The 13,338-nt window shown below is 34.6% G+C and overlaps 1 protein-coding gene and 1 long non-coding RNA gene across 2 annotated transcripts in view; one reads left to right on the top strand and one right to left on the bottom strand.

Annotated features, from left to right (window-relative positions):
- Nucleotides 1–7,677, top strand: part of LOC109150497 — a 26,648-nt gene extending 18,971 nt beyond the window's left edge. Inside the window, exons 3-6 of the mRNA XM_019298419.1 lie at nucleotides 6,484–6,530; nucleotides 6,838–7,010; nucleotides 7,095–7,281; nucleotides 7,376–7,677. Of these exons, the coding sequence (XP_019153964.1) occupies nucleotides 6,484–6,530; nucleotides 6,838–7,010; nucleotides 7,095–7,281; nucleotides 7,376–7,546 (578 nt within the window). The 3' untranslated portion in view covers nucleotides 7,547–7,677. The remainder of the gene's footprint in view (nucleotides 1–6,483; nucleotides 6,531–6,837; nucleotides 7,011–7,094; nucleotides 7,282–7,375) is intronic.
- LOC109150504 overlaps nucleotides 1–13,338 on the bottom strand; it is an 18,539-nt gene extending 5,201 nt beyond the window's left edge. Inside the window, exons 1-2 of the long non-coding RNA XR_002049154.1 lie at nucleotides 13,329–13,338; nucleotides 5,508–5,515 (exon numbers count right to left, since the gene is read on the bottom strand). This is a non-coding gene — a long non-coding RNA (uncharacterized LOC109150504). The remainder of the gene's footprint in view (nucleotides 1–5,507; nucleotides 5,516–13,328) is intronic.

Below are 13,338 nucleotides of genomic sequence, written 5' to 3'. Positions count from 1 at the left end.
GGAGCAGCTGTGTCGTGGAAATCCACGAAACAATCGTGCATAGCCAGATCAACAATGGAGGCTGAGTTCATAGCTCTTGATCTGGCTGGGTAAGAAGCTGAATGGCTGAGAAACCTACTGGCAGACATGCCGTTGTGGGGGAATTCTACTCCATCAGTGCCCATTCATTGTGACTCACAAACTGCCATATGTGTACACTACAAGAAAAATGCACATAGACAACGGTTAATAACCGTTGTCGTAGGGGTATAGTTTCTGTTGTTGAAGCCGGTGTTGTTGTAAGTCCCGCGCATAGACAACGGTTTTTTAACCGTTGTCTTTTCTAGAAACAAGAACGGTTTTTTAACCGTTGTCTATTAAGTGTTGTTGAAGCTAGTGTTGTTGTAAGTCACACACATAGACAACAGTTAATAACCGTTGTCTTTTCTAGAAACGACAACGGTTTTTTAACTGTTGTCTATTAAGTGTTGTTGAAACCGGTGTTGTTAAAAGTCAGGCACATAGACAACGGTTAATAACCGTTGTCTTTTCTAGAAACGACAACGGTTTTTTAACCGTTGTCTATTAAGTGTTGTTGAAATCGGTGTTGTTAAAAGTCACGCACATAGACAACGGTTTTTAACCGTTGTCTTTTCTATAAACGACAACGGTGTTTTAACCGTTGTCTATTAAGTGTTGTTGAAACAGGTGTTGTTAAAAGTCACGAACATAGACAACGGTTTTTAACCGTTGTCTTTTCTAAAAAAGATAACGGTTTAAGAACTGTTGTCTATTGAGTGTTGTTGAAACCGGTGTTGTTAAAAGTCATGTACACAGACAACGGTTTTAAACCGTTGTTGTTTCTTTCAAAGATAACAGTTTTTGACCCATTGTCTATTCAATGTTGTAGAAACCAGTGTTGTTAAAAGTGATGCACATAGACAACGGTTTTTAACCGTTGTCTTTTCTTTAAAAGACAACAGTTATAAACTGTTGTCTATTGTGTGTTGTTGAAATCGCTGTTGTTAAAAGTCACGCCCATAAATTGTTGTCTTTTGTAGAAAAGACAACAGTTTCAAACTGTTGTCTATTGTAAAATAGACAACAGTTTTTAACCGTTGTCTCAACCCATTTTTAACCTGCTTAAATTTTAATCATATAAAAAAAATCAATTTATCCATTCACCATGGACAAGTGTAGTTACATAATTTTGTGAAAGCTAAGCAAGGTTCAAAATAACAAGTCAAAATACTTTCATTACCAATTCTAATCGAATCATCATCCAAGTCATAATACTAGAAAAAACAATTCTACGAACCAAGTCTAAATGATTACAACGTCAAATCATACCTACTCTATATAACTTGATAGAATATCAGCCCATTCTGAACGCACCAGATCAATAACCGCTTTGTCATAATCAACTTGTTGGAACTACATGTAAAAAGTGAGTAAATAAATTAGTATAGATATAATAAATTTGCAATGAAATGCGAAATAAGTTTGGAGTAATTCGGAAAGCAAAAAAAGTAGGGTTATATCGCAGAAGAAAGTCAAATATTTGCTAATTTGCTGAAAAGAGATTCCCATATTAAAGAATTGAAGTTGAACTTCCATGAACAACAGAACAACAGCAAATTAACTGCTTTTTCAAACACATTATTATAAACATCACAGCTAAGAAAAATATAGCAATTCTAAAGACAAGAAAGGATACTTGAACTTAGATTTACACTCCATTCAAAAAATCCCAAATGGTGTGTAGACTAAATGTTGCTCAATTTCACTTAACATATCAAAGCCCAAAAAGCATATTTTGCAAACAGATGAGGTATTTGTACACTACACAAGAATAAAAGTGAATCATTGATGCTATAGAATTGATACAAAGAAACAAAAAAAAGTGGGAAAAGTATGCAACTAAGAATATCCTAGACCCCGGTGCTTGTAGTGCTCGGATGATGCCCCCTTAAGGGGAGGGAAGTGTGTCTTATATAGTGTAGAGGGTCTTTCGGATTATTAACAACTGTAAGACATCAACTAGTCTTCCATATCCATCCTCCACGTGCCCCATGGATGCCAAAACGATCGTTTACCAACCTATAGCTAACCTTGCTAGTCATGCGCTAGGGAAGGGCGCACCACCCCACCCCGCCACGCCACGGCCTGAGGTGGCCAGCTGGACATGCCGCCGGCCGGTGGTCAAAGCTGCCAGCCCAAAAATATAGGATAAATATTAGCTACCGCGCTTTAATATACAAGAATTTGTGTGGCTTGGTGGGTTGAGGCTTGCATCTTATGTTAGAGGTCTCAAGTTCAACCTTTGTTGTCAATATTTTAACTAATTTTAAAAAACCGTTGTCTTTGTAGTGTTCTTAAAAACAACAACGATTATATAAAATATAGGATAAATATTAAGTGTCGTGCTTTAATATATAAGAGTTGGTGTGGTTTATTGGGTTGACCTTTGTGTGTTATGTTGGAGGTTTTAGGTTCAACTTTTTTTGGTGATCCTCCACGGTAGTAATTTAATGAATTGAAAATAAAACTCTAATGAATTGACATTGAAATTTTGGTGGATAATTTTATATTTAAATATGAACGAAAATAGAACTATTAAATTAACTTTTGAATTGTATTATTTCTTTGTTAAATTTTTATGCATTATATTTGGACAAAAAAATTTAATTACATTTTTATTTTTGTTCTAGATCTTCTAAACATCTATTTTCATCTCGTAACAAAAACAATGAATGTCCAAATTATAGGTAAAAGATAAGGTGTAACACTTTAGTAAACAAGAGTTGGTGTGGCTTGGTGGGTTTAGTTTTGTTTGTTATGTTAAAGGTCATGGGTTCTATCATTTCGGGTGGCATCCTTAACTTATATTTTATAAATCATTGTCTTGGTTCTCAGAGACAACACAGAACCAAACTCGTTATATCTTAGATGTTGCGCTTAAGTATATAAGTGTTGGTGTAGTTTGATGGATTTAGCTTAGTTTGTTATGTTAGATTATGTTAGAAGTTTTGAGTTCTATTCTTCCTAGAGGCATCCTTAACTTATTTTATAAAATCGCAACCCAGTTATATACCAGATGTTGCACTTTGGTATAAAAGAGTTTGTGTTGCTTAGTTGGTTAAACTTTAATTGCTATGTTTGAGGTCATAGGTTTGACTCTTGTTGTTAATATCCTTGTTTACATTTTATACAACTGTTGTCTTTTATAAAATAATGATGCGCAAAGACAACGGTTTTTTATAACCGTTGTCTTTGTATTCAAATACGCTTAAAGACAACATACCAAAGACAACGGTTAAATAAAACCGTTGTCTTAAACAAATAAAGAACGCGCAACGACAACGGTTATATAAAACCGTTGTCGTTGCAGTGTTGTGTATTCAAGTGCTATTAAAGACAACACATAAATGACAACGGTTAAATAAAACCGTTGTCTTTTATAAAATAATAATGCGCAAAGACAACGGTTTTAAAAAACCGTTATCTTTATAGTGTTGTGTATTCTAGTGCACTTAAAGACAACACACCAACGACAACGGTTAAATAAAACCGTTGTCTTTTTTTAAAAAAAGAGCGCACAAAGACAACGGTTTAAAACAACCGTTGTCTTTCTAGTGTTGTGTATTCTAGTGCGCTTAAAGACAACACACCAACGACAACGGTTAAAAAAAACGTTGTCTTTTTTTTTAAAAAAAAAACGCACATAGACAACGGTTTTAAAAAACCGTTGTCGTTGTGGTGTTGTCTTTTCACAAAATGCACAAAGACAACACACTTATAACAACGGTTAAGTAAAAACCGTTGTCTTTGACAAAAGTGTTGCATCAAAGACAACGGTTTTGGACCAAACTGTTGTCTTTTATACAAAAGACAACACTTTTCTTAAAAACTGTTGTCTTTCTACTGTTGTCTATGTGCATTTTTCTTGTAGTGGTAGCAAAAAATAGTTCCTACAATGGAAAGAGAAGACACATAAGATTCAGACACGAGTCTGTAAGGCAGTTAATTGTGAACGGAGTACTCACATTAGAATATGTGAAGTCCGAGAGGAATATTGCAGATCCTCTAACAAAAGGACTGAATCGGAAAGCTATCCTTGATACGTCAAAGGAAATGGGCTTAAAATGAGAGGTAAGGAATTCAAGGTGGATACCACTGTAGTGGTCAAACGAAGCCATGGAAAGACTTAAGAAAGTTGAAAGGTATACTAAAGTACTGATATGTGAACCAGAGTTCAAAACTACCCACTTCTCAAAGAGTTCAAGACTTAGTTCACTCCTGAGAAGTAAGTTACTCAGGTCACTGCGTGCCAGTTCAAGGTTACACACTGGCATTAAGGTCAGACTAGGTGGTATACTCAAACGCCCTGTTACCACACCCCTTGAATGTGTGGGGGATTGTTGGGAATAACATTCAAGAGGAGTAATGTTTGTGTTTTGCCTTGCTACTTGTCCCACATTGCTTTCCTAGAGACTCTTTTCCCATCATTTAAATGTCACTCCTTTTGGAGTCTTTGAATTGTTTTCAAGGGGGGGAAAAGGGGGGAATTCCCGCGCGCGCCGCCGCCGCCCGCCCGGTTCGCACGCGCGGTGCGGTGGGGTGGAAGTTTTACGCGGCATTATAATTTTTTGTCCGATTTTTCAGCTAATTTACACGTACAGAATAATTATACGCGGTCAGAATTATTCTTGTAGACAAGAGGCATTCTAGTGCGTTAGTGGGCACATCTGAACGCAACTTGCGTTCCCTCCCCTTTTTTCTCGACTTCTTGTGGCTGGTACAGGGGAGACAGGTATTCTCACTACTATAAATACCTGTCTTCCCAGACCTGTATTTTTACACCTGAAAAATAAGCTCTCAAGCTATAAATACTGTGATTGCGTATCTCTATAAGTGCAACAGAGTTTCGTGAGTACTTCTGTGTGAGCCAGTCGAAAGCTCCCGCGTTAAGACCGCACAGTCTCCGGATATAAGCTTTTAAGGCAGTGTCTTGCACACGTCACAGAAACTATCCTACATATATCCCAACCTATATCAATCGTAGTCCATATAAATCTACGACATTTTTATAAAAACCACAACAACACTCAGGGACGGTTTCCCCCTCAGCTTTGACCGTTCCAGAAACCACAATGAGTTCATGGAAGGATTGTTCTTTGCCTTCGGGTTTAACGTTGATGACTTCATTAGGAACCTCTGATGAAAATGCCGGCCAAAAAAAAAAAAAATCCGGCAAAATACAAAAAAAAAAATCTAGGTAGTAGGTAATAATTGTAACGTTTTCCTTATGTTATTATTGTTATTATTAAGATTATAATAATGATAATAATATTAAGTAAATATGTGGTGCAAATCAATAGGCTGAATAAGTATTAGAACTTAGTTAACATTAGGTAATTAGTTGCCTACATTGATGGGATGTAGGTATTTAGACTCCCAAGTCCTCTCACTGCTCAGTTGACGTATCATACACCATCTAGAGTCACTAAGAGAAGTGAGAGAAACACAATCAAGTCTACGGTGATTTTACAGCAGCCCGAGGAACTCCCGCCCGTCAGACTACGAGTCCAGGCGATCAAGGTTCTATCAAGATCATAAGCTATGGCTGGAGGTTAGTGGACCTAACTTTTATTTATTGCCACGTATAAAGTGTTATCTACGTGGATCATGTGCTTACAATAATACCATGCAATCCGGCGACTCACCGCTCAGTTTTCTTCACCGAATCGCCACTTCAGCCTGAACAACTATCCTTCATTGCCATCGTCTGCCATGTATGATGTTCCCAGTCACGGCGTCGGGAGATGGAGTCGAGCAGTGCTTTGAAACCCTGAACGTCGCATTGGATTCTGATCCGAGGATTCGAGGAGATTAACAATACAAGGATGCATCATCAGCTTCATCGGATCATTATCCGCTCCCTTTCTTCTTCCTCTTCTTCCGGCACTCTCCCAACCTCCATCCGCTGCCGCCGCCGCCGCTTAATCTCTTGTACTGGGCTCGATTGTAATTATCAATTTGGGCGGTGACAAGAATGGTGGCTCGGCGGTGAGCATGGTATGTGAAGAAGCATATAACTTTCTAATTTTTTTTTTAAATTTAAAAAGTCCATTTTGCCCTCGTGAATAAAAAAATTAAATACATAGTTAAAGGACTAAATTGTTAGTTTTAAAAGTCAAGAACTGAAAATAACACACCCTATAGTCATAGGACTAAAAGTGTAATTTTCTCTATAAATACTATACAAACCAACTTCATTATAGTAAACGTACCAAAAATCATCATAGTAGTCAGATTGGCTCCTTTCTTTCTAAGTGATTGCGCTGCAGTTACTACTGCTAAAATGAACGATTTGTTCCTTTTAAGGAAACTATTAGGATCTTTTTTACCAGAACCAAAAATTCTACGCATTTTTAAGGAAACTAGAAACCTTCAAAATCTTGGTACTAAGGAAGTTTCAGATAGAGCCCCCATCAAACCAAAATTACCGTGGCAATGATTATGCACCTCTGTGGCCTGAGGAAGTGAAGGTATTTCCAAGCTTTCGTTTTGATCTATTCATGTATTATGTTGAAATGGATTTAAATGTCTGGTTAAATCAAATCTGATGGGAATATGATTCAGTTTACTTCTTTAGATACTTTTTATCTATAGAGCATTCATTGTTCTTGGAAAAACCGAAACAAAAAAAAAAAAAATTGAATCTTGAATGTTATATCATATTCTTATGCTTCATGAAATTTGGATAAAAACTGAATTTGTGTGATTCTCTTTTAGCAGTTTGTGTGAAACTCATTTTGTTGATGCTATTTTCTGTTTATTACTGATTTGATTTAGATGGTTGGTGTTAAGAGGCCATACCCTTTCTCGCCCGAATATCCACCTCTTCCCTCGTTTAATTACAAATTTCCACATGGCTATGTTCCTTCCACGTCTAGACCGAATGAACCAACGTCCTGTACCAATGGTAGCATAGTCATCAATGTAGAATCGCGCAATCTGCCTATAAGGTATGATATGATTGATTTCCATACCCATACCCAGATTTCTGTTTGATGTCGAACGTATTGTTAGTTATTATGCGTCTTTCTCAGGGAAGACACTTCAAACTCGAATAATGCACAGTTTGATTCCAACTCGAGGAGTTTTAATCAAGAAAACGGAGGTCTTAACGGAGATTTCCTCTCGTTGGCCCCTCCATCAGCGGCATTACAAATAGATCCTAGATACCACCATTATTCAAGAAATCCACTCCCCCTCAATCAAGAAGCATCCAGTCAGGTGAAAAATAATAGTAGTAATTGTAGATTAGAGATAGATAGATACAACCACCAACTAACTTGTGTGTGTCAAATATATATATATATACATACAGAGAGGCGGTGAAGAGTTCATGAAACGGTCAGGGATGAATGAATCAGGTGAACCGCAGATTTTCAGCTTCTTCCCGGCTGCAAAGGTGCAAACTACTGATGTAGAAGAAAGCCCGAAAAGAAGGTACCACAGTGACTCAAATGGAGTGGTTGATCTGAACCTGAAGCTATAGAATGTTTTTGCGAAGCTAGAATAGAATGTCCATTGTTTCCATGGTTTCTAGTCATTGTTTTACATTACATGATGGATGGATAAATGTTCTTTTTAGTCCTTAATATATACAACTTACTTTCTACAAAGAAAGATATGGAGACAATATATATTATATATTTATATAAATGACAACTACAAGACTTTGAAAGAATTGAAAAACAAGATGGAAGTATAAAAATAAAACTTTTCTTTGTTAATTTAAAAGAAAAGGCTTTTCACCAACCGTTTGTATAATAGTAACTCTTAGTATATGTTCAATCTTCCATCGATCAAATCCTTCAACGCTTATCCCTTTAACAAGTTGTTGAGATGGGAGGAATAGATGCAATTCTTTCAAATACTCAAGTTCCCTCAAGCCTTGTGGAACCATTTCTAAACAATTGCAATCATGTATAGATAGTGACTCAAGACATTTCATAGCGCCCTCTCCTATTTCTGCTTTCACCAAAAAAAAAAAAAAAAAACACGGTTTTTGCTGCAAATATATAAACCAAATTAATCCCTCGTTTGGTGAGACAGATGCCATTACCAAATTAATTAATCCCACCACTAACAATATTTAATCTCCAACTTGAATTGCATTGGTCTACAACAACCGATTAATTAAAGGGTGATTAACCTAATCTGTTTGTCTTTATTTATACACCTGATGTGCTATTCCTAGCAATTTAACTAATCAAAGGTGATTAGGTGAACATCAACCACATGTCATATATGATACTATACTCAAAACGTAAATAATAATTTTATGTTTTTTCTGTATAAATAATATCATTTATTATGCCAAGTAGCTTGAGAAAGTATGTATGAACAAATACGTACTACATTGTAACGGAGTTAGTATTATTCAAAAAAATATCTTTTATTATACTATGGATCATGGTCCATCTTTAAAAAATGAATCATTGACATAAGATTCATTCTTCCAAAAGGTTAAACCCCAACCCTAAGGGCCCCCACACCCCGACCCGACAAAGCATTACATAAGATTCATTATTAGTATATTGAATGTTCAGTTTTTTTTTTTTTTTTTTTTTTTTTTTTTTTTTTTGTACAGAAGGGAAATTTTTAGATATACTATTAAAAATGAATATTCAATATACTAAAAATGAATACTCATCCATGGTCCACATTGCAATATTGACCATGGTCCATAGTATTTTTTTTTTTTTTTGGAGTACTATTGACTCTGCTACAATGTAGTATCTGTTCATAACTAGCTATTTTCTCAACATACTAAAGCACAAAAAGTCAATATCACCCCTAGTCCACACCTTGGCTCGAAACGATAATGAATGGGGTAAATTACGTTGAATTAGTAACCCGCTATTAGGTGGGAGGACCAATGTTTAGTGCCTACAAAGAACCTACCACATTGGGTGAAACTCCTACACTACTACTACGATCAACAATCTTCCATTATATTCTCTAAGTTATATAACTAAACAAGTCTACCCATTCCTTAGAGCTAAACCTGTCAACTAAACACATCCTTAATGTTTTTGCCAAGCTAAAATAGAATATCCAGGGTCCGTTTACTAACAGAAAATTGTTCTCTGTTTTCTGTTTTCTAATTTTTCAGAACTTGTTTACTAACAGAAAATTGTTCTCTGTTTTCTGTTTTCTAATTTTTCGGTTTTCACTTAAAATTTAGTTTAGATAATATTAATATTTTTTGAGCTAATATTTAAAATATTTGTTTTGGATATATTCATTTGAATGACATGTATATAAATATCCGATATTTGGACCAAACTTGTATTATGATGTAACATAATTAAAAAATTTGAACTAATAATCTATTGAGTTCAATCAAAATCTAAAACATTATATATAGTTTAATTCTTAATTTTGATAATATAAATAATGTCTGACTTTAAAGTGTAAGCAAATAAATTATGTTTAAATAAGTAAAGTAAGTAGAAAAGATAGAAGATAGTGATAAGTAAAATAAGATGATAATGAATGTAATCATAGTAATGTGGTTATAGTGACATAACTAAATAGATGATAGATGATTCTGTTTTTCATTTCGAAAACAGTTTTTAACTGTGTTCTAGTTTTCCAGAAATTATTTCCAGTTTTCAAAATGGAAAACTGTTAGTAAACATATTTTCTGTTTTCTACTTTTCAGTTTCCAAAAATTTTTAAAAATTTCCAGTTAGTAAACGGTCTTCCATTATTTCCGTGGTTTCTAGTCATTGTACGTTTTACATTACATGATGGATGGATATATAAATGTTCTTTTTAGTCATTGTACGTTTTACATTACATGATGGATGGATATATAAATGTTCTTTTTAGTCCTCCGTGGTTTCTAGTCATTGTACGTTTTACATTACATGATGGATGGATATATAAATGTTCTTTTTAGTCCTTAATATAGACAACTTACTTTCTAGAAAGAAAGATATGGAGACAATATATAAATATATATAGTTAATACTCGATTTGGTTTCTCAAGTATTATCATTTCGCTACTTTGGTCATCCACTTTTAAACTTGTTCAATTTTCATCTCCAAAAAATTGTTAACTAAAATGGTCTTAATTGGGATTATTTTGGTTTAAACAAAATATTATTTTTAAATAAAAATTACATAGTTGAGAATAGAATTGAACAAGTTTGGAAGGCAATGAATGTAAAGAAATGAACTGTTGTATATTGATGTAGAAGCTATCAGGTATAAATAGCATACACAGGAGAGTAAGTAGCCAAGAAATTGTAACAACTACTCTAATATACTTATTCTAAAGGAATACAATTTGAATAAATATAAACAGAAAATATCAACTACATATATTCTTAACAATGAACTGGTAAAATCTTATATATATATATATATATATATATATATATATATATATATATATATATATATATATATATATATATATGTGTGTGTGTGTGTGTGTGTGTGTGTGTGTGTGTGTGTGTGTGTAAGTTGGAATTACATAAAAAGAACACCCAACATTATATTTAATATACTCTCTTTACTTAAATTTTGATTAATTATTTAATCCTTATACTTTAAACACTATGATAAAATTAAAGATAAAAAAATAAAAACAAATACATTAGGTTCCGATTGGAAAGTAGGAAAATGACTTCTAGAAAACGTTTTATGGAAAATGAGTCATTTTTCAGAAAATATTTTCCTTTCTGGTGTTTTGCGACACAACGGAAAACTGTCTTTGTGTGTTTGGTTCATTTTCCAGAAAATGAGTAGGAAAATGAAAAGAAATGAATACTTCAAAATTTTAATTATTTTTTTGAAGGTCAACCAATGTGGTTGTATTTATAGATAAACTGAAATAGAGTCAGGCGGGACTCCATCCCAATACATAGCTGTATCAAAATCAAAAGTCGTAGAAGCTAAAGTATGCACTAAATAATTCTGCGATCTAGGAATAAAATTAATTAAACACGAAGTAAAAGTAGATATGCAATTTCTGCATCCGTCAATAGCGTAACCAATGTACGATCGGGGTGGTGCGCCTGCTGAAGATAGATAGCTCTGAAGAATTTGACAATCTGTAAAAAACTCAATATACTGTTCTCCACGTGCTCGTAACCATGATAGGGCTTCCTTACACGCAAATGCCTAGGCCATAAGTAGGAAAAAACAATTTGGCAAGGAGGCATTGTATGCTGAAATATATCCTCCATCTACATCCATGAGTAGCACTTCGACCGTGGCTGAGTTCGTTGCATGGTGGTAACCCGCGTCGGCGTAGCACTTGTTCGGCCGTGGAGTGGCAGCGTGGGGCACATCGGGCAGTGGTGGTGGTGGAGTCTCCGACTGGGCAGCGTGCTCGGCTACTGCCTGCAGTAGCGTAGTCGGCTGGGCAGAACGGAAATCTCCAGGCAGCAGCAGTGGTGTCGGTAGCGGTGGTTGGACGGCGTGGGCATCGGCAGTCACCCCAGCTGGCGTTCGGCCGGCTGTAGCATCGTGAACCTACTGTCATGCCCGCATGGTGGCTTTTGCCGTAGCTAGCAACTTCGTTGGTAACGATAGGCACGCATCCCAAACTGCTCCATTTCTTGCTCTCCATAGGTGATATAATATTACAGCTGTGTAGAAAATTCCACCTGAGTCTAGAATATTTAAGATTTCACTAAACCATTCATGAAAAATATTTGTCACAACATTTGAGAGTGGAAGGTTGGATAGAGCCCATATGGAGCTTGCATAACCACACAATACCAATGAATGCATAGTGTCCTCATTGATGACAAATGAGCACACAATAATAATATAATAATATATTTTTATTAGAAATAGAGACTTTTTAGGAATTCAGTGGGAAGTTAAAGTTCAGGATTTTGTTTTTATATATAGAATAGATTGGAATAGGAATTGCATTACACTATTTTATAATATTTGAATAGGAATTTTAACCTAGAATTATAGTACGGATAGAAAAATAGAAAACAGTATATTTTTATTAGAAAGAGAGATTTTTTTGGAATTCAGCGGGAAGTTAAAGTTCAGAATTTTGTTTTTATATATAGTATAGATTAGAATAGGAATTGTATTACACTATTTTATAATATTAGAATAGGAATTTTAACCTATTGGGGATTCAGCCTTTTGGGAGAAAAATAAGAATTTTAACTTAGAATTATAGTACAAATAGGAAAATAGAAAATAATATATTTTTATTAGAAAGAGAGATTTTTTAGGAATTCGGTGGGAAGTTAAAGTTTAGGATTTTGTTTTTATATATAGTATAGATTGGAAGAATAAGTATGAATTTTATCTTGACCAATTGCATGATAAAAATATTTATAATTTTTTATAACAATGAGATCATACAACTAATGGAATAATGTACAAATACAAAAAAAATAAAAATTGATTATTTAAACAAAACAAAAAAAAAAAAAAAAAAATCAACAAGACAACAATGACAACCACAAGATTTGGAAGAGTTGGAAAACAACATCAAAGCATAAAAATAATAAAAGTTATTTTTTTTTGTCAATAATATTTTTAATTTAATAGAGAAGGCTCTCCCCTTTTTGTGTGTTGAAAAGTAACTCTTAGTATATGTTTAATCTTCCATCGATCTGATCCTTCAACACTTATCCTTTGAAGAAGTTGTTGAGATGGGCGTGATAGATGCAATTGTTTCAAATGCTCAACTTCTCTCAAGCCTTCTGGAAGCATTTCTAGACATATGCAGTTCAGTATATATAGTGACTCAAGACATGTCATAGCTCCTTTTCCTATTTCCCACTTGGTAAGCTCCGGGCATTGAATGACTAGCCTCTTGAGTTTTGGAAAGCTCCCTTCACTGAACAACAACTGGGCTCCACTATAACCGTGAATTTGGAGATCCAACAGGCTTGGCAGTTTCTCCAAACTATTGAAGAAATTTTCATCTACATCATCTAAATATATACGAATTACACAGAGATAGTTAGGGGTGCTAATAAAATTTACCAATTTTCCAGTGCCAATGAGCTGGAGCTTCTTGAGAGAAAGGGGTGGTGAGAAATTTATAAATTCATTTAATCTACGACTTCGAATAGATAGAGAGCGAAGATTTGTCATTTTTTTGACAGAATCACAAATTGCTCTCCAGCATTCTACCCTTCTTCCGAAAATAATTTTCAGCTTAGTGAGTTGTGGGATGTTTACTAATTCTCTTGCTTGGATGGCATCAATCAGTATGCCAGATAATGTTTGAAGCTGTGAAAATGTGAATACTATATCTGGCACTTCTAATCTATAACTTCCAAAGAG

This window comes from Ipomoea nil, unplaced genomic scaffold (assembly GCF_001879475.1).
Source record: "Ipomoea nil cultivar Tokyo-kokei standard unplaced genomic scaffold, Asagao_1.1 scaffold2279, whole genome shotgun sequence".
Classification (NCBI taxonomy): Eukaryota; Viridiplantae; Streptophyta; class Magnoliopsida; order Solanales; family Convolvulaceae; genus Ipomoea; species Ipomoea nil.
Note: the sequence above shows the minus strand (reverse complement) of the source record. Positions and strands in the feature narration are given on the sequence as shown.